This window comes from Astatotilapia calliptera, chromosome 16 (assembly GCF_964374335.1).
Source record: "Astatotilapia calliptera chromosome 16, fAstCal68.1, whole genome shotgun sequence".
NCBI classification, from domain to species: Eukaryota; Metazoa; Chordata; class Actinopteri; order Cichliformes; family Cichlidae; genus Astatotilapia; species Astatotilapia calliptera.
The window spans coordinates 1,975,798-1,994,484 of NC_137437.1; the positions used below are offsets into that span (position 1 = coordinate 1,975,798).

Sequence of the window (18,687 nt, forward strand, 5' to 3'; positions counted from 1 at the left end):
CCTGACATATAGACACAGACATACAGGCACACACAGACACAAACATCCATTCCCACCCTCATGCTCTCATATGCACTTACTCCACACTCAACCAACGTGGAGACAGACATAAAGAGACGCTGTACACACGATCACACTCCCCAAGCGTACTCTACAAACCGGGTCTAGGTGCCCCCGCCCCTGGAGGGGGGAACTGCACCCAGACCCAGGTGGTGTTACCCTTTTCCCTGCGGTGGGGAGAGGCAGACCGCCCCGACTCCGCAGCAGCAGGGAGGCCCCACACTCCAGACCGCAGTCGGACGGCCAACTCCTCCTCCTAGCCCCCCCGCTCCAGCAGGCCGCAGAGAATGGGGGTGAGAGAAGACTCCAAACCTCCCTCCACCCGCTCATTGTAATGTTGATGCATGTGTGTTCTAAGGTGCATTTAAAACCCAGGAGGGCATGGAGCTACCTGCCAGAGAGCAGCAGGTGAGCGCATAGTCCCTCCTGCTAGCCCTCAATGTCTACGTGTATTTAAAATTGAGAGGTGGGCAACGACGCCAGGGGTGAGGTGTACACCCTGATGGTAATTTGGATTCCGTGTATCGTGCCCACCCCCAAGATCCTATATGTATTTGTAATGAGAGTGTGAGTAATGTGAATGTCTAAGTTGTGGGATAAAATTGAGGCAGAGGCAGCCAGAAGGGGACAGGGGGGGGGGGGGGGGGTAGCCTCCTCTGCACCCTGGTGACATACCCCTACTCCAAGGCCCTGCATGTGTGGGTGGTTGTGGTGGAGCGGGAGGAGGGAGGCAGCTGGAGATGGGGAGGGAAGGAAGGGAGGGGCAGGTGACCCCTCCCTGGGGCCAGCTCCCCCGCTGACCCCAGTAGGCACTCCCATACTCCGCGACCCGCCAGGGAAAGGGGGCCCGGTAAATTGAGAGCTTCGCTTTTACACTCAGCTCCCTCTTCACCACGACGGACCGGTGCAGCGTCCGCATTACTGCAGCTGCAGCCCCAATCCGTCTGTCGATCTCCCTTCTCCCATCACTCGCGAACAAGACCCCGAGATACTTGAACTCCTCCACTTGGGGCAGGAACTCATCCCTGACCTGGAGTGGGCACTCCACCCTTTTCCGGCTGAGAACCATGGCCTCAGATTTGGAGGTGCTGATCCTCATTCCCGCTGCTTCACACTCGGCTGCGAACCGTTCCAGTGCGAGCTGGAGGCCCTCACCCGATGAAGCCAACAGAACCACATCATCTGCAAAAATCAGAGATGAGATTCTGAGGCCACCAAAGCGAAAGCCCTCCGCCACTTGGCTGCGCCTAGAAATCCTGTCCATAAAAATTATGAACAGAACCGGAGACAAAGGGCAGCCCTGGCGGAGCCCATCACCCACCGGGAACGAGTCCGACTTATTGCCGGCAATGCGAACCAAGCTCTTGCAACAGTTGTATAGGGATCGAATGGCCCGTAGCAATGGGCCAGACACCCCATACTCCCACAACACCTCCCACAGGACACCCCGAGGGACACAGTCGAATGCCTTCTCCAAGTCCACAAAACACATGTAGACTGGTTGGGCAAACTCCCATGCACCCTCAAGTATCCTCGAGAGGATAAAGAGCTGGTCCAGTGTTCCACGACCAGGACGAAAACCGCATTGTTCCTCCTGTATCCGAGGTTCGACTAGCGGACGAACTCTCCTTTCCAGCACCCTGGCATAGACTTTCCCAGGGAGGCTGAGCAGTGTGATCCCCCTGTAGTTGGAACACACCCTCCGGTCCCCCTTCTTAAAGATGGGGACCACCATCCCGGTCTGCCAGTCCACAGGTACTGCCCCTGATCTCCACGCAACATTGCAGAGGCGTGTCAACCAGGACAGCCCTACAACGTCCAGAGCCTTCAGGAACTCGGGGCGGACCTCATCAACACCAGGGGCTCTGCCACCAAGGAGTTGTTTAACTGGCTCAGTGACCTCGCCCCCGGAAATTGGCGGGTCATTCCCCTCATCCCCAGACTCTGCTTCCTCCTCGGAAGACGTGTCAGTGGGATTAAGGAGGTCCTCGAAGTATTCCTTCCACCGCCTGACAATTTTCTCAGTCGTCAGCAAATTAAAGTTAAAGGCACAAATACAAGGAATTCAATTCAGTTTTATTTATGTTATGTATATAACAATAATCCCATCAAGGCACTTTTATTGTAAGGAAAGAAACTACACAATAGAGTGAAAACCCCAACAAATGACTCCCTATGAGCAAGCACATAAACACAAGGTTAAATTTCAACAGCACATAGTAAAGAACCACAATGGTCTAAAATACAGAAGAAACCTCAAATCTCAAAACCTGGAGCCAGAGAGCACGACAGGACTGTTGGGTTTTCTCTCTATTGTTGAAGGGTATTTACCAATATAAAGTGTCTTGAGGTGACAGGTGGTGTGACTTGGTGGTCTGTAAATTGAATCAGCTATGATGAGGAAATACTGACCTATTTCTGCATTGACTGAATTTGTGAAAAACACAACCGTGTAACTGTGTACAACTTAAAAACCTGCACTCTGTTACTGTTCTGTAGGAGTTACCAGAAAATGAACATCTCCATCCTCCGCTCAGTATCACGGTTGTTGACTGGCGTGCTTTTGGTCGCAGTACGCTTGTTGGGAACCACATCATCAACAACCTCAAAGCTTTCAAACCGATTCCACTTCCAGCCCTTCCTGCACCCATACAGACACACAAACCACCCAAAGACATCAGCACCCCTGGACCTGCCATGACAGTAGAGCCACACAGTGCTGAGGGTAATGCTAGTGTGTGTATTTGTTCATTACATAATTATTGGTTATGACATGCATATTAATTCAACTAGTTATGATCCATATGCATTATGGAGAACAGTGGCAGTCTTGCAGAGGATGGTATTTTGCTGAGACTTTGGAAAAGATCACCTGACACAAAAGTACATAAAGAATACAAATGAACCACAAAATGACTATAAAGAGGTAAAAACAACAACAACAACAATGCAATTATTTCCACTGATGGCTGTAGAGGGTCAAAAGCAGCCACTACATTTTCCTGTAGAACTGACCATTCTTGTACAAAGCACGCATTGTGCTAGATTAACAACTTGCTTAATGAATAATTACTTAATTCATATTTAATTAAAGGACAATTAGACTGTGGTTCACGTAATAGAAATACCCTTTTTGGTCAACCTAGACAGACTGAATTACCTGATGTGTCCATGTGCCGTTTGTCCGATTCCCTCCTTCCACAAAGATTTTCTTTTGAGGATATTTCCAATAGTAGGTTCACATGACAGCATCCTAAAAGCTGCCTCTTGTCCACCAGGACGGTCACAGGATTCTCCAGAGACTAGTTCGGCTGTAGCAGTGGCTAACCAAGATTTCCGGATCACTGTAGAGGATGAACCCCTACCACCCGCTCCACCACCTGCTCCACCCATTCCTAAGCAAGAAGCCAGGAAGAAGAAGATGATAGTTAGTTCACACAATAAAAAATGTTTCTGTCAGTCACATAAACTGCTCTCTATACATTTTTCAAATATGTATACATGTTTTAAATCCAGGAGAGCAAGACAAAGTCCACCCGTAGTCGTTCCACCAAACGCAGGAAGCGGACTATCGCAGATGAATCAGCTGAGAGTGTCATCGACTGGTGGTCCAAATACTACGCCTCAGTAGAGAGAGAGGTGTCTAAGATTGCTGGGCTGTTGTCTAAAAAGATCAAACAATTATTTAAGTAATTTTAAAATGTGATGTGAACATATGCTTCCCTGATTATGTTCCAGATCAAACGACGGGACAACTCTCCATTTTCTGAGGTCTCCAAAGGTACATATGATCAGTGCTTTTTGAGCAGCTGCTTGTGTTTTGTTCAGGGTCAAGGGTCAGTATTAGAGGACCGGCTCCCTATTTTGCAAGGTGTGAGTGACACAGTTTACAAAATTTGGGAAAATTGAAAAATCTGAAATTATCAAATTGGGTAAAAACTCAATCTTATAAGATACCTCTCCTCTCTCCCAGTTTGGATTCAGGATAATGGTATCCAGATTTTGCATAAAAAGCTTATAGTTGGGGTCTGATCACTCTTTTCACTTTGCACATGTTTACAGACAACTTCTGGACGTTTACATCGATATTAGTAATTATTAAACTGTCTCTCTCCCATAGTGTGCCTTTTGTCCTGCCTCCCTCTGCTGTCTTCTCTTTCCCCTCATCCCAACCGGTCGCAGAACAGAGCTGCCCCTCCCAAAGTTCTATCAGTGCTTCCTTCCTGTTGAAAAGGAGTTTCTCCATCGTTGCTAAGTACTTGCTCATAGTTGATCGTCTGAGTGTTCAGGTTTTCCCTGGAGTGTTGTAGGATCTTTACCCTACAATAGACGAGGAACAATTTCAGAAATGTGCCTTGTGTGAACTGAATAATGTGCAGAAAATAGCCTCTAACCACTCTCAGTCATTCTTCTTGTGATTTGATTGTGAGAAAAAGTATTTTTGACCCACCATCTTAAGTGTCTGGACCATATATAAAAAATGAGAACACAAAATTGAAGCCAACATTTTCAGTTTCTAGGTGCTACCATGTTGCATTTTTGGAGTCTGCACAGTGGGGACTTGAGGTGGAGTCGTGGAACTCTTTATGTAGCCTGGTTACTCCGTTTCCAGTTTAATCTCAATTTAAATTTGTAATGCCTCAAAAATCCTAAAAGTTCTAACAAAATATGACTATCAAATTCAAATTCAAATTCAAATTTTATTTGTCACACACACACAACCATACACAGTATGACATGGGGGTGAAATGCTTGTAGCTGTACAATGCCCGACCATTAAATGACAGAAGAAAAGTTTTACAATATTTACAATTTACAGTTTACTACAAAAATTTACAAATTAACTTAGGAATTTACAGTAAAGAATGTGCAAATAGCAGAAGAGATTATAAAGATAAGGATTATAAATTATAGGAATTATAGGATTATAGGAAATGGGTGGTGGTGCGTGTGGTGATGTGTGGGAGAGTCCAGTCCTACACCTGGTTCAGGCCCCGAATAGCCTGGGGGAAGAAGCTCCTCCTCATTCTCTCTGTTTTGGCCTTAAGGGAGCGGAAGCGCTTCCCAGACCTCAACAGTGAGAAGAGTCCATTGTTGGGATGGGAGAGGTCCATCATAATCTTCCTAGCTTTGGACTTGCACCGCTTGGTGTAGATGGACAGCAGGTCAGGGAGCTCTGATTGAATGATGCGTTCTGCCGAGCGCACCACCCTTTGCAGATCTCGTCTGTCCTGCTTGGTGCTGTTCCCAAACCAGGTGCAGATGTTTGCCGTCAGGACGCTCTCGATGGTGCAGGAGTAGAAGTTCTTGAGCACCTTCAGTGGCAGATGGAAGTCTCTAAGTCTTCTGAGGAAGAAGAGACGCTGACGGGCTTTCTTAACCAGGGTGTTGATGTGGCAGGACCATGACAGGTCCTGAGTGATGTGGACACCCAGGTATCGGAAACTGTCCACTCTCTCCACTGGCGTGCCACTGATGATGAGGGGTTTGTAATTCCTCGCCTGCTTTGTAGTGAAGTCCACGATCAGCTCCTTAGTCTTGCTGATGTTTAGGAGGAGGTTATTCTCCTGGCACCAGGTCTCCAGGTTCCTAATCTCCTCCAGGTAGGCCGTCTCGATGTTGTCGGAGATCAGGCCCACAACAGCAGTGTCGTCAGCAAACTTGACAATGGAGGTGGTGTCGGATGTGGCTACACAGTCATAAGTGTACAGTGAGTACAGCAGGGGGCTTAAAACACAGCCCTGAGGCACTCCAGTGCTGAGTGAGATGGAGGGGGAGACTTGTTTTCCCACCCTCACTGATTGGGGTCTGTCTGTGAGGAAGTTGAGGATCCACTGACACAGTGATGAGCTGAGTCCTAGATCCGTCAACTTGGTGAAAAGCTTAGAGGGAATTATTGTGTTGAATGCTGAACTGTAGTCCACGAACAGCATCCTAACATAATTCCCTCTGCCAGTGTCCAGGTGACTCAGGGATGTGTGGAGCAGGTGAGATATGGCATCGTCTGTGGAACGATTAGTCCGGTAAGCAAACTGAAGTGAGTCGATGGTGGGAGGAAGTGAAGAAGTGATGTGATCTCTCATCAGTCTTTCAAAACACTTCATCACAATTGAAGTCAGTGCTACTGGACGGTAGTCATTGTGGCAAGCGGGCTGTTGTTTCTTTGGAACAAGGAAAATAATGGACCGTTTGAAGCACGTGGGAACCACAGCTTGGGCCAGGGAGAGGTTGAAGATCTCCGTGAACACCGGTGCTAGCTGGTCAGCGCAGGCTCTAAGGACCCGGCCAGGGATTGCATCTGGTCCTGCTGCCTTCCTGGTGTTCACCCTCCTGAAGGTGTTCCTCACGGCATGCTCTGTGATGACGAATGCATTTTCTTCACTGGTGCACTCCGAGCGCGCGCAGCCGTTTGTTGTTTTAATTGCTGCGGCGTCGAAGCGAGCATAAAACGTGTTCAGCTCATCAGCCAGTGAAGCATCGGCATTCATCATTGAAGAAGCTGGTCGTTTATAGTCCGTTATAGTCCGCAGTCCTTTCCACGGGCTCCTAGAGTCGCACTGTCGTAGCTGTGACTCTAGTTTTTCCCCGTAGCTCCGCTTTGCCTTTCGGACCGCGCTGCGCACCTTGTAGGACGCAGCCTTGTATAGGTCCATATTACCGGAGACGAGCCCTTCATTGCAGGCAGCGGTGCGTGATCTCAGAGCGTCGCGGATGTTTTTATCCACCCACGGCTTCTGGTTGGGAAACGTTCGGATGATAGTTCTTTCTGCTGTGTCGTCCGCTAGTTTCCCGATAAATCCCACAACCGCTTCCGTAAACATGTTGATGTCATCAGAGCTGCGCCGAAACATGTCCCAGTCTGCGTCATCCAGTGCGTCCTGCAGCGCGGCCACCGATTGGTCCGTCCAGCGAGCGACCTCCCTCCTGATTGGTGGTTGCTGCTTTAGCCTTTGTTTGTAAGCAGGTATGAGGAAGATGGCGGAATGGTCCTATTTCCAAATGCCGGCAGGGGCTGAGCCTTGTAACAGTTCTTGAACGGGGTGTAGCAGTGGTCTAATGTCCTCGTGCCCCGGGTGGGGCAGTTGATGTGCTGGTGAAGGTTGTGAAATGTCCGTTTGAGATTCACTCTGTTAAAATCTCCCACAACAATGAGTGCGGCATCTCGGTGAAGTGTTTGTTGATGTGTGAGAGCCTCATGTAGCTCACATAAGGCAGTGTCCGAGTCCGAGCAATGACCGCAGTGAATTCCCGAGGGAGATAGAAAGGGCGACACTTAACGATCAAAAGCTCCAGATTGGGCGAGCAAGAGCGTGTGAGTGGGGAGATGTTTGTGCTGTCGCACCATCTGTTGTTCACCATCAAACACACTCCACCACCTCTTTTCTTCCCCGACTCCATTGTCCTGTCCATGCGGTAAACTGAAAAGAACCCCGTCGGCTGCACGGCGTGGTCTGGTATCGCTGGGTTCAGCCAAGTCTCGGTGAAGCAGAGGAGGTTGCAGTCCCGAATGTCTCTCTGGAACTGTCATGGACCCGGGCCATGTGGGCCCGGTATTCTCGGTTTTTGTATGTTTTGTATTTCATCCCCTAGTCATGCCTTGGTTCCTAGGTTCTTCTGTTAAGATGTTCCTTATTTGGTTACCTCCTGTGTGCCCCTGTGTAACTGTGAGCCCTCGTGTTTTATTCCATGTCTTCCTCAGCCCGTTATGTCTGTGTTTTTCCCCGTGCTCTCTCTCCTCCTGTTTGAACCTCTGTACTTCCTGTTTGACTCTGCCTGTCTCCCGTCAGTGTTATGTTCACCCCGCCCTGTCTCGTTATGGTTATCTGTGTCAGCTGTGTTCCCCGTGTGTTCCCCATGTGTTCCCACTTTCCTCGTTAACCCTCTGTGTATTTCTGTCTGCGTCTCCCTCTGTTCGGAGTCACGTTCTCCCTCATGTTGTGTGTGTTCCTCCCTGTGTTTCTTGGCGAGCTTTGTATTTAGTTTTCCCAGTTTAGTTTCGTATTTCCTACGTTCTGCCTCTCCAGCATTAAAGCTGTAATTTTTGAGTTCATCCCCGTGTCTGTGAGTTTTGCATTTTGGGTCCTCCTCCTGCCTGCCACACAGCGATCCATGACAGGAACTTGATTCTGGCTTTGAGGTCATCAAGCTTGTTCTCGATGGATTGAACATTGGCTAGCAGGATACTGGGCATGGGTGCGCGGTGTGCGCGAGCCCGTAGCCTGTTCCTGATGCCGGCTCTTTTACCTCAAGGCCGTCGCTTAGGGCCGCGTCCTTTGTTCTCTCTCAGGATCTCCTTTGGCCAGTTTGGGTCCGGAGTTAAACATGGTGAAATGTTCGCGTATTGCAGACCAATAGAAACCAGAATGTCTCTACTGTAGTGGATTTGTGTGTTTTGCATGATGCCCATGCAAGATTATCGCAGATATAGCAAAAAGTGACGAAAAACTGCAAAAAGTGGAGAAGTTAGGGCAGAGCATCCAGCACGGCAGCCGACCTCACCGGCGCCATTTTACAAGTAGACCATTATAGCAAATGGTCCACTTGGGAAAGTAAATCTGTTGGGCATTTTTTGACCTTCAGACAACAATTCTGACACATTTCCGGACAGGAGAGGGGAAAAACCCAGCAGCTGTGCAGGCGAGGAACCAGACCACGTGAGGTTTGCCAACACTTCTGTTCGACGTGATGCCTAGTCCAGCAGTTTCTCCAGCTCCCTGCACCTGCTCCACCATCTGTGCCTCCATCATGCCAAGACCAAACGCTCAGCAGTTAGAGAGCATTTTGACATGATATCTCCCAGTAATAACTTACATCTTCTCAAATCAACCTCAGAGAGGAGGGTTAGGCTCTTGTCTTTACCAGGTTTAGGTAACAGAGTCATGATACCTTGTTTCATGGTTGACATCAAATTAATGTTTTCTATACTTTCATTTAGGGCATTAAATAGTAGTTTTTTAATGTCCTGAATTTATTTTTATTTTTTTAATTTGAGGTTAAACAAATTAAACTCATAGAATCACTGAGATCTGTTGACTGTTAATGAACCATGTATAATGCAAAAGTGCACCTTCGTCTTCATCTTTGTTGCTTCCTGCATCTGAGACCACAGAGCTTCTCTGGCTTGTTTATCTGCCATGGTAAGATCTTCCAAAGACCAAAGTCAGGATTCCTAACACTTCCAAATCTTCACCCCTGTATTGTTGACAAACTGGATGGTGATCTGACAGGTTTCTTTTCTCCTCTTTCTTCCCAACTCGGTGTCCACTACCATCTTGAAGCAGTATGTGCTACAGTCGGTCTGTGGGCCGCTCTTGTTCCTAATGTTGTTGGTCCGTGAGCCAACCATCATGAAGAGAGCGAAGTTATACCATACTAAGAGCTGAAGTGAAACAAAATATTAAAAACAATGAAACGTGTGAACTGCAGCTAAGCTGCTGACACTGATTTTGACTGATTTTAAGCTGTGTGCCTTTTTAAAAATAGTTGCGATAAAACCAATAGCAGAAATCATTAAAACTGGAGCAGCCAGGCAGGGGCAGGGGTTGTGTTTGCAGTTACGTCCGCTGGGTGGGAGTTCAACACAGCAACTCCACCTCAAGTCACTAGTGGACAGACTCTGGCTCCAAAAGTGTAACACGGTTGGCCCCATAAACTGCCTGTGCTTCAGGGGCAGAAGCTTATCTTTGTATCAGCATTAGCTAAATTTGTGATACTTTATAATAACATAAAAAGAGACAAATAAATGATAATGTGTCAAAGACTTGGTGTCAAAGTATTGTTTTCTGCGATAACCTAAAAATCATGAAATTGGGAAATATCAATTGGTACGCACTGGTTTTAGAAATAATCACCCCTTTTCTCCCCACTGACCCACACACACTGTTGTGCATTGCAGCTTTGTTGTACCACAGCTTGCTCAGCGATGGAATAGAATCTTTGGGTAAGGATTAAGATCTGCAAAAAAAGAGACAAAAAGATTTGAAAAAAGATACAACGCCGTGTCATTGAGGGTCATTTTTACTTTCTGGGAGTTGAGGTTCTGGGAACTGTCTGGTTTTGGTGCTACGATCCTGCAGACAGGTTTTAGCAGCTGTGTTTTGGCTAGTTTATGATGTTACTGGATGTGGTCCTCTCACTGCATGATCTGATTGGTATGACTGGATATTTAAGATGGCAGCATTTGAAAGATTTGACAAGTTCTTCTGAAAAACCCTGCAAGAGAATGACTGCAAATGTCGTTAAATAACAGACAACTTTTGAACTGTTGCTTCTGGTGAATAGGACAGTTCTGAGCTCAGGGCATGGCACTTCTTAACTAAGCTCGGTGGCTCACTTTGTTACCTGCTGTTAAATACTGTAGTCACATTTTCAATATGATTTCTGCTGTGTTTGGGCCTTTAGTTTTCACATTTGAAAATAACCCTTGTCTATTTCATCAGTCAGCAGCCAGTCCGATGGAGATAAGAAGAAGAGGCAACAGAAAGTAAAGGGAACGAGCATCAGCCCTCATACCAAATTAGCTACACTCAAGGTAATTTTTTTCAGAGATGATACAATTCTTGTACAGGTTTACTGGGCCCTGTTATGCTTTTACTGTCCAACCAAAGAATAAAAGGGGTACCATATGCTAGAAAGAAAAGCTTGAGTGAGTCTGATCTTGGCTCTGCAGCTGTACAACAAGGAGTTGGAGTCAGAGTTTGGGTCCTTTGATGACTGGGTGAAAACATACGAGTTGTTCCGAGGGAAAGCCAGTGAGGAAGAGGGATCAAATGAGGAGAGGTTTGTTGGAAAATTTAAGGTGAGATACTAAGTAATGTTCTTTGCGGGTACTACTTTGGTACTGCTCAACAACTAGCATATCTACACATAAATCTTCATGCTGTCTCTTAGGGTCGATTCTGCCTCTATAAGCTCGCTGAGGAGGAGGAGGAGGACTGGCATGAAGCAATAGACGCTGGGAGCTTTAGAGTCAACAGAGGAATCCCTCCCAACAGCTCAGTCCAAGTTCTCATACGGGTTTACATTGTCTGTGTGAGTCCTGCTCACATGGGAATTTTCTGCTGAGTTCTCTTTGGAATGTTTTACTTGAAAGTTGTAGAATAGTTTTCCATTGTACTGAGAAACAAAAAGAGCAGCGTTTAGTGAGGCTGACGTGATACAGCAGTTAGTACATCGCCTAACACCAACGTTAGAGGTTTAAACTGGTCTAGCTCCTTCCTGTGTGGACCTGATTGAAAGCACTTCCTGGATGTGTAGTTACACGTCTGCCTTCGCTCTCAAAGTGCTTCTGCAGACTTAACTATGTCAAAAGTCGCATGCAAGAAAAAACATAATGACAAGCAAATTATTATTAGTATTGGTCAAGTTACTTAGAAATAGTAATTACTTACTAATTACTTCTCCAAAAGGTATTCCCATTACTTTACTGATAACTCATTTTCAAAAGTAATTAGTTACTTAGTTACTTTTAAAAAACATGATACACAACCCGAATACGTAATAAAGCAACAGACCTTTCAGCCCAATTCTATTTTTCTGCATAATCCATCGTTTGCAATGTAATCCAATGAAAAAGTCTCCTTTTAAAAATTGTTTCATGAGTTTTAATCTTTTACCTTTATGCACATTGCATCAAGCAAAAATGTATTTATATGCAACAGTCTTTGACTTGAAGAAATTCTCTAACATTTAAACCTATTTTCTGCATATTCCAAAAAATAATTTTTTGTGTTTACACTCTTTCAAATAGATGCAAGTAAAACACAGCAAAAATAAACCAATTCAAACATTCAGCAGCTCTTAAATCTATTGTCTATTGGGGTGGGTGGAGGCTTGCCAACAGCGGTCATGTCAGTGGGGGGGTCCGGGGGTTTCTCTGTGAATGTCACATTCCCGTGGCAGCGTGCTCGCTGCTCGCTCAGATTTGAAGTTTAATTTTTCTCTGTAGAAGGAAGTTTTCTTCCCACACAGAGTGAACATTACCTGAGAAAAGTAATCAGACTGCCCATCTCTGATTGCCACACAATTAAATTTAACTTCCTGGAGAACTCAGCAGCCTGAGTTTTCAAGGAAGCCATCACACATGTGAGAGCCTGCTGTGCGAGTGATGCCAGAGATTCAGGCTCTCACATCAGCTCTGTTCTCAAAGCTTCATTTTTCAAACAAATGCAGTTTAAAACAGCGCCTATGTTACTCCTGCAGCCTAACTCCATTTAACACTGAACCCGTCCATCACAGAGCCTGTGGTGTCACTGTTTTGAAAGTGACCAATCACATTAGGACCTCTATTCCTTTAGGCTCATTGACTAGCTGCACCACTCTGTGATGGAAACTGGTATTAAATGGTAAATGGTAAATGGCCTGTATTTATATAGCGCTTTTCTAGTCCCTAAGGACCCCAAAGTGCTTTACATATCCAGTCATCCACCCATTCACACACACATTCACACACTGGTGATGGCAAGCTACATTGTAGCCACAGCCACCCTGGGGCTCACAAAAGTACCTTCGTTAAAACGGTCACCACATTTGTTAAACCCATCTGGTCTCATATTCAGAGGCCAAATAACATTCAGCACCAAGCTCATTAAAAGCTGTAGCAAAGCACTTAATTACATTTCAAACGGAGCTTTTCGTAAGCAACCAGTACTTTAATATAGGCTGTCCTTACAGCCCAAACAAGCACTGCAACACTTGACAACCACAAAAGCCCGACTGTGAACACCACAGCGAGGGCGAGAGGATGTCTCGCACAGTCTTCCTCAAGATTTACACTCAGACAAAAGATCAATCCCTGATTCCCAGTCCCTTGTTACCTAAAGGAGGACTGTACTCTCCCCTTCCTGTGCATGAACATCTCTTACACTTGCCTGTTGATCACGCTTTGGTGACCTCTAAAAGGAGCAGCTGAAATAATAACATTAAGCAGTAGACATCTTGAACTATAGCATATTTTATAATGGAAGGTTTTAAAAAAAAGTAAACAGAATAATTTACAAATAGTGCCGTTAAAAGTACTAGTTTTAGTCCTTGTTTGTGAGTTCTTTTATGATACCCCTTCTCTTTCCAGGCCTCTAACCTGCACCCAGCTGACCCGGATGGGAAGGCGGACCCTTACATTGTTCTACGACTTGGCAAAAATGAAATCAAAGACAGAGACAACTACATTCCCAAACAGCTAAACCCTGTTTTTGGAAGGTAAATAACTGGTAAAGCTTCTCAGGAATTGTCTCACATTTTAAATATGACTTCTTCTATTCTCCTTCTTCCAGATCTTTTGAGATGCAGGCAACACTTCCTCAGGAGTCTCTGCTGTCAGTGTTCATCTATGACCACGACCTGGTGGGAGGGGACGATCTGATTGGAGAGACCCGCATTGACCTTGAGAACCGATATTACAGCAAACACAGAGGCACCTGTGGACTCCCTGCTGAGTATAGTCTGTAAGCCTGGACGTTTGAACTCTTTCAGATCAAAGTCCGAGTTATTTATTCCATTTGGTCACTTCAATAAATTACTATCCTACCTCATAGTTACATTACTTTTTTTCTATTACATTAAACTACCAAATTCAACTAAAGGAGTAGAAATTCCAGGCATTTATATCCATCTACAACTCTGCATTCTATGAATCCCTCGCACTGAAGCGTTTCCTGTTCCTTCCTTGTTGTCTGTCAGTGAGGGTTACAATGCCTGGAGAGACTGTTTGAAGCCATCAGAGCTGTTGGCAAAGATGTGCAGAGAGAGCGGTTTGGACAGTCCTCACTTCAGTCCAGGACGCATCATTGTGTCAGAGAAGGTTTTCACTGGCAAAACGCTCTTCATGCATGAAGGTAGATATAGGGCATTCTAGATCAGCTGCATGATTATTTTTTTTAACTTAACATTTAGAAACAGTATTCAGACATTTACTGCATGAGTCCACGTGATACCTTTTAATCAGGTGCAATTCCATCTTTGTAGTCTAAAGCACTTGTCTGTCAGTATGAGTAGGAAAAGCGCTATATAAAATGTAAGTACAACACAATGTGAGAACAGTTGCATAAGTAATAAATATCCCCATCAGTAGCTGGAGATGTCATTTCAGTTTTAGAGAGAACACCAACAATCACTCGATCCCTATGATCCAACACTGTGGGGAAAGATAGTATAGATCAAGAAAATATGCTGGAGCTAGAACATGTATATAGGAGTCTGATTTGTCATTGTCGTGTGTATCCCTCAGACGAGCCAGTGGAGTCCTATGAACACTTGTCACTGAAGATCCTACACCGCTGGGCTGAGATCCCAGGTGTAGGATGCACACTGGTACCAGAGCACATTGAGACCAGAACTCTGTTTAATAAGGCCCGGCCTGGAATGGACCAGGTATGTTTGAGTTTAGTATTCTGGTAAAAAATAATCGTTATTCATGCATTTACAACCTTTAAGCTTTTTGGGTTTTCTGGGTCAACTGCCTACATCTGTGTGCATGTACATGTAGGGTCAGGTCCAGATGTGGGTAGACATGTTTCCAATGGACCTGCCACATCCAGGACCTCCAGTGGACATTTCACCTCGAAAACCAAAAGGGTGAGACTTACCAAAACGTAATAAAACAATGTCTGTCAACGTTGTTTTGGCATGCGGTCATTCAAACTCAGATGTGTTTGTGCAGATATGAGCTGCGTATTATCATCTGGAACACAGAGGACGTCATTTTGGAGGACAGCCACTTCCTCACTGGTCAACAGTTCAGTGATATTTACATCAAGGGGTAAAAAAATCTATTTGTTCCTGGTATTTTTTGGCAATATAAATATTTTTTTTAGCTTTGGAAATAATAATTCCAAAACTAAAGTGACGTTTGCTGTCTGTTGTGTAAGCTTGTCTGATTCCTTATTGAACAGCACATTGAATGTACTGAATATATCTCTGTTAGCGAGTTAACGTGGATCGTGTGAGGGCTGCACGGTGTCAACACGTTAGCGCCTTGCAGCCCAAAAAGCTAAACTAGCTAGCTAAACCTTTATATAAAAAGCACTGCTAGAAAATCTCTCACCTTACCAAATCTACCGTTGTAGCTGGCTGAAAGGTTTAGAAGATGACCGACAAGAAACTGATGTGCATTACAACTCTCTGACTGGAGAAGGAAACTTCAACTGGCGCTTCGTGTTCCCCTTCAGCTACCTGCCTGCTGAAAAGGTACTCATATTTGTGTGATCTTTGGTCCTAGGAGCTCCGGCTCCAAGCCTGATGTAGATAAAATAGCTGCTACAGAATCACATCGTTACCAACTTTACCTCTGACAGGTAGTGGTGGTGAGGAAGAGAGAGAGTATTTTCTCTCTAGATAAAACAGAGCAGAAGATTCCTGCTATCCTCATTCTGCAGGTCTGGGACTTTGAGACACTCTCCTCTGACGACTTTCTAGGTGGGTATGCATAAGTGCCTATTCACACGGAGAGGCAATTATACACACACATTTCACTGATGAACATAAAATACTAAGGTGATACAGTGGTTAGCACTGTTGCGTCACAAAAAAGGTCCAGAGTTTGACTTCACTATGCTAAACGGACTGGTTATTGGACAGATAGGAGAGAAGAAGACAAGAAAGAGCCTGCAGTAAGGTTCAAGGCCGCGAAAAGGCTGAAAGTTGCGAGTCTCCCTGTGGTCGTCACAAAGCACCTCCCACACAGTAGACTCAAAACAATCTTCTAGAGCCTCCTCGCTCTCCTCCGACTATCTCTGCACTGTGCGGGTGGCTGGTGGCTCCCTGTGCACCAGGTTGTGATCAGATCTTTCCAGGGGTGGCAGAAGTGATAAACTGTATGCCTCTTTTGCGTTGGCATACAGTAAGTCCAATGTTTTATTGTCTCTGGTGGGCCATGTCACATACTGGGTGAAGGTGGGCAGTGTTGAGTCCAGTGATGCAATATAGTCCCCAGATGTTCAAAAAGGGCTCTCAGAGATTGCGTTTGCAGTCTGCTGACCACAGAGCGGAGTAAGAGGCTGCATCCGCATTGGCTGAGGGGGGGCTACGCTGTTATCGCGATAACATGCGAGAATTCCCGGGGCAGGTAGTACGGACACATTTTAACGGCTAACAGCTCAATGTCTCTGCTGCAGAGCTGTTCTTTCACAGTGATGTGCCCCGATGCACCTTTAGTTCACAATCACTGAAGAATAGAAAGTGTTACTGCATTGTGTTCAGGGAAATGCTGCTATAATGGCATTAAATACAGGGACATATTGCCAATTTGAACGTATAAGGAGCATGCTTGAATCATTCCTGTGGAGGACAGGAAACAGCAGAAATTCAGGAAGACTACTCCTGCTAACTATTAACAATTACCCCCAAAACCTGAAGATGGTGCTAAATGTTTAAAGCACTGAAAGCAGAAGAAACATGAAGACATGACAAACCTTCTAAGACAATCTTTAATGGCAAAAAGTATTAGAAGTCGCACTGGAGAGTCAGGATGAATAATGGAGATAAAATGTGCATGACTTGAATGAAGGCAAAAACAACTTGACAAAAGAGATTCAGAGATTCTGGTGTTGGCTGCATAAAACACGGCAGTGCACCTGACTGACTGTGTGTCTGCAGGCACACTAGAATTAGACCTCCATGGATTTACTCGGGGAGCTAAAACAGCCAAGTTGTGTAAGGCGGACATGCTGACAGATGGGACTGAGAGAATCTCCATCTTTCAGCAGAAGAGAGCACGAGGCTGGTGGCCCTTCACCAAGTCAGGAGAGTTGACCGTAAGTACACAGTAACACACACATGCAGTGTATAAACAAATGTAAAAATAAAGTCAGGCAAATACAGATCATCAAACAATCGATCTTCCTCCAGGGGAAAGTGGAAGCAGAGTTCCATCTTGTGACAGCTGAGGAGTCGGAGAAAAATCCTGTTGGCCGTGCCCGCAAGGAGCCAGAGCCACTACCAAAACCAAAGTAACCATAACCACACAAGGCTCTGTTTATCTGTCAGAATACAATCTAATTTATGTACGAAAAATGCGTCAAAGGAATACAGGGACATTTCTGTAAATCTGAGGTATATTTACACATTTTCAATAACAATATTTGGGTAGCCTGGGGGTCCTTACTGGATACAGAGTCAACCCCCCAACCTGGAGCTATATCTATGTGTGCATCAATGCACACATAGATATAGAGAGAATAAACGGCCTGTTCCCAAAGATCAATCCAGGTGTAATCTCATTTACAAGAGAACAATAACACACGGCCAGACGCTCCCAGACCAGAGACTGCACAACACTAGATCCACATTTTACTCATTTACTTTTTGGTGCAGTTGAGGATATCATATTACTTTCTCTTATGTATTCTATTCTTTTCTATTCTATACTTTTTGATGCTCGAGTCATTTATCTTTTTAGTAATTTTTGCTCGGGTTTGTTTGGTTTTTTTATTGTCTGGGAGCAGACACGATGTCTGTGAGGCTGTTATGGTGGGAGAGAAGCTGCAGAGAGGTTTCTGGTCCAAATGAAGTCATGTGTTCAGGGGTTCACAGTTTGGTTTCTATAAATGAGAGCTGCTCCATTCAAAGTTTTAGTCTTATTACTCATATGCTTTAATTTTCAGACACAGGAGATTCACTGGTTTAATGTGCCAGAATAAAATCCCTCTCCCACTTGAGCTGTTCCATTTAACCTTAGTATTTAATATGAAAATGCCGTCAGTTTATAATGCACATCATCTGGATGCACCAGGACGCCGTTATGATTTCTGGAATCACGTTTTTAATGTCGTAACATTAGACACTTTCTCAGGTGACCCATTCAGGGTTGCTAAAGCATCGTAATCATCTCAGCCTGTAAGAATCTGTAATGAACTAAACCACTTCATTTGCTTTTCTCCTCTTTCCCGCAGTCGTCCAGACACCTCCTTCTCGTGGTTCGTTAACCCTTTCAAATGTTTCTTTCACTTGGTGTGGCGAAGCTACAAGAAGTACATCATCATCGGCATCATTCTGCTGATCACAGCGCTGTTCCTTGCCCTGCTCTTCTACACACTACCCGGAGCCATCTCCAACAAGATTATCAGCGGCTAAACGGATAAACTATGTGTGTGTATGCTGCAGCTCTACAGCTTTTCCAAATGATCAAAGTCTCCATTTTTTGAATATTGAAGTTGTGTAGATGTTTGGTCTCACTTTTTAAAACAGTCATTTACATCAACGGGAATAAGAATGAAGGCTGGCCATTTGCTTTTAATTCGTTCTGTGTCTGAATAAATGTTTTCCAAATGTTACTAACCAGTGAAAGTTAACATATTAACATTTTAAGATGATGAAAATGGAAAACAAAATCTGTTTAACCAGAATAAATAAATGTGAGTCAATAACACGTCTGGATTTCATACCTTCATTTATCAGGCACACGTCATTCAGCAAAGACCGAGTACAAACACATTATTACTTACAGTAATTACTTCTGTAATTACTTTACATGTCTTTGAAGTCCTACCATTAACTAAAGCTTCAATACTGTTGACCATGATATATTATTACAGTGATAAGAGCATGCTTTGGGAATTAAAATACTGTGCTGCGGTGGTTTGAATCATATCTAACAGACTCCAGTTTGTCCATATAAATAGGGAATCCTATACA

At 44.9% G+C, this 18,687-nt stretch overlaps 1 protein-coding gene across 2 annotated transcripts in view; it reads left to right on the top strand.

Annotated features, from left to right (window-relative positions):
• The window catches only part of fer1l6 (fer-1 like family member 6), a 65,587-nt gene extending 47,166 nt beyond the window's left edge, over positions 1-18,421 (top strand). Inside the window, exons 28-46 of one of the 2 annotated variants that reach the window (XR_013902292.1) lie at positions 2,560-2,785; positions 3,339-3,487; positions 3,577-3,699; positions 3,799-3,841; positions 9,956-10,000; positions 10,500-10,591; positions 10,730-10,858; positions 10,951-11,091; positions 13,130-13,257; positions 13,332-13,502; positions 13,738-13,892; positions 14,285-14,427; positions 14,543-14,631; positions 14,717-14,815; positions 15,123-15,243; positions 15,351-15,471; positions 16,761-16,808; positions 16,903-17,003; positions 17,946-18,421. Coding sequence is in view for 1 of the 2 variants with exons in the window: in XM_026144799.2 (XP_026000584.2) it covers positions 2,560-2,785; positions 3,339-3,487; positions 3,577-3,699; positions 3,799-3,841; positions 9,956-10,000; positions 10,500-10,591; positions 10,730-10,858; positions 10,951-11,091; positions 13,130-13,257; positions 13,332-13,502; positions 13,738-13,892; positions 14,285-14,427; positions 14,543-14,631; positions 14,717-14,815; positions 15,123-15,243; positions 15,351-15,471; positions 16,651-16,808; positions 16,903-17,003; positions 17,946-18,126 (2,415 nt within the window). In the remaining variant the exon portion in view is untranslated. Of the gene's footprint in view, positions 1-2,559; positions 2,786-3,338; positions 3,488-3,576; positions 3,700-3,798; positions 3,842-9,955; positions 10,001-10,499; positions 10,592-10,729; positions 10,859-10,950; positions 11,092-13,129; positions 13,258-13,331; positions 13,503-13,737; positions 13,893-14,284; positions 14,428-14,542; positions 14,632-14,716; positions 14,816-15,122; positions 15,244-15,350; positions 15,472-16,650; positions 16,809-16,902; positions 17,004-17,945 lie in introns of both variants that reach the window. The other variant, XM_026144799.2, reaches the window with a different exon arrangement.
• The last annotated feature ends 266 nt before the right edge of the window (positions 18,422-18,687 follow it).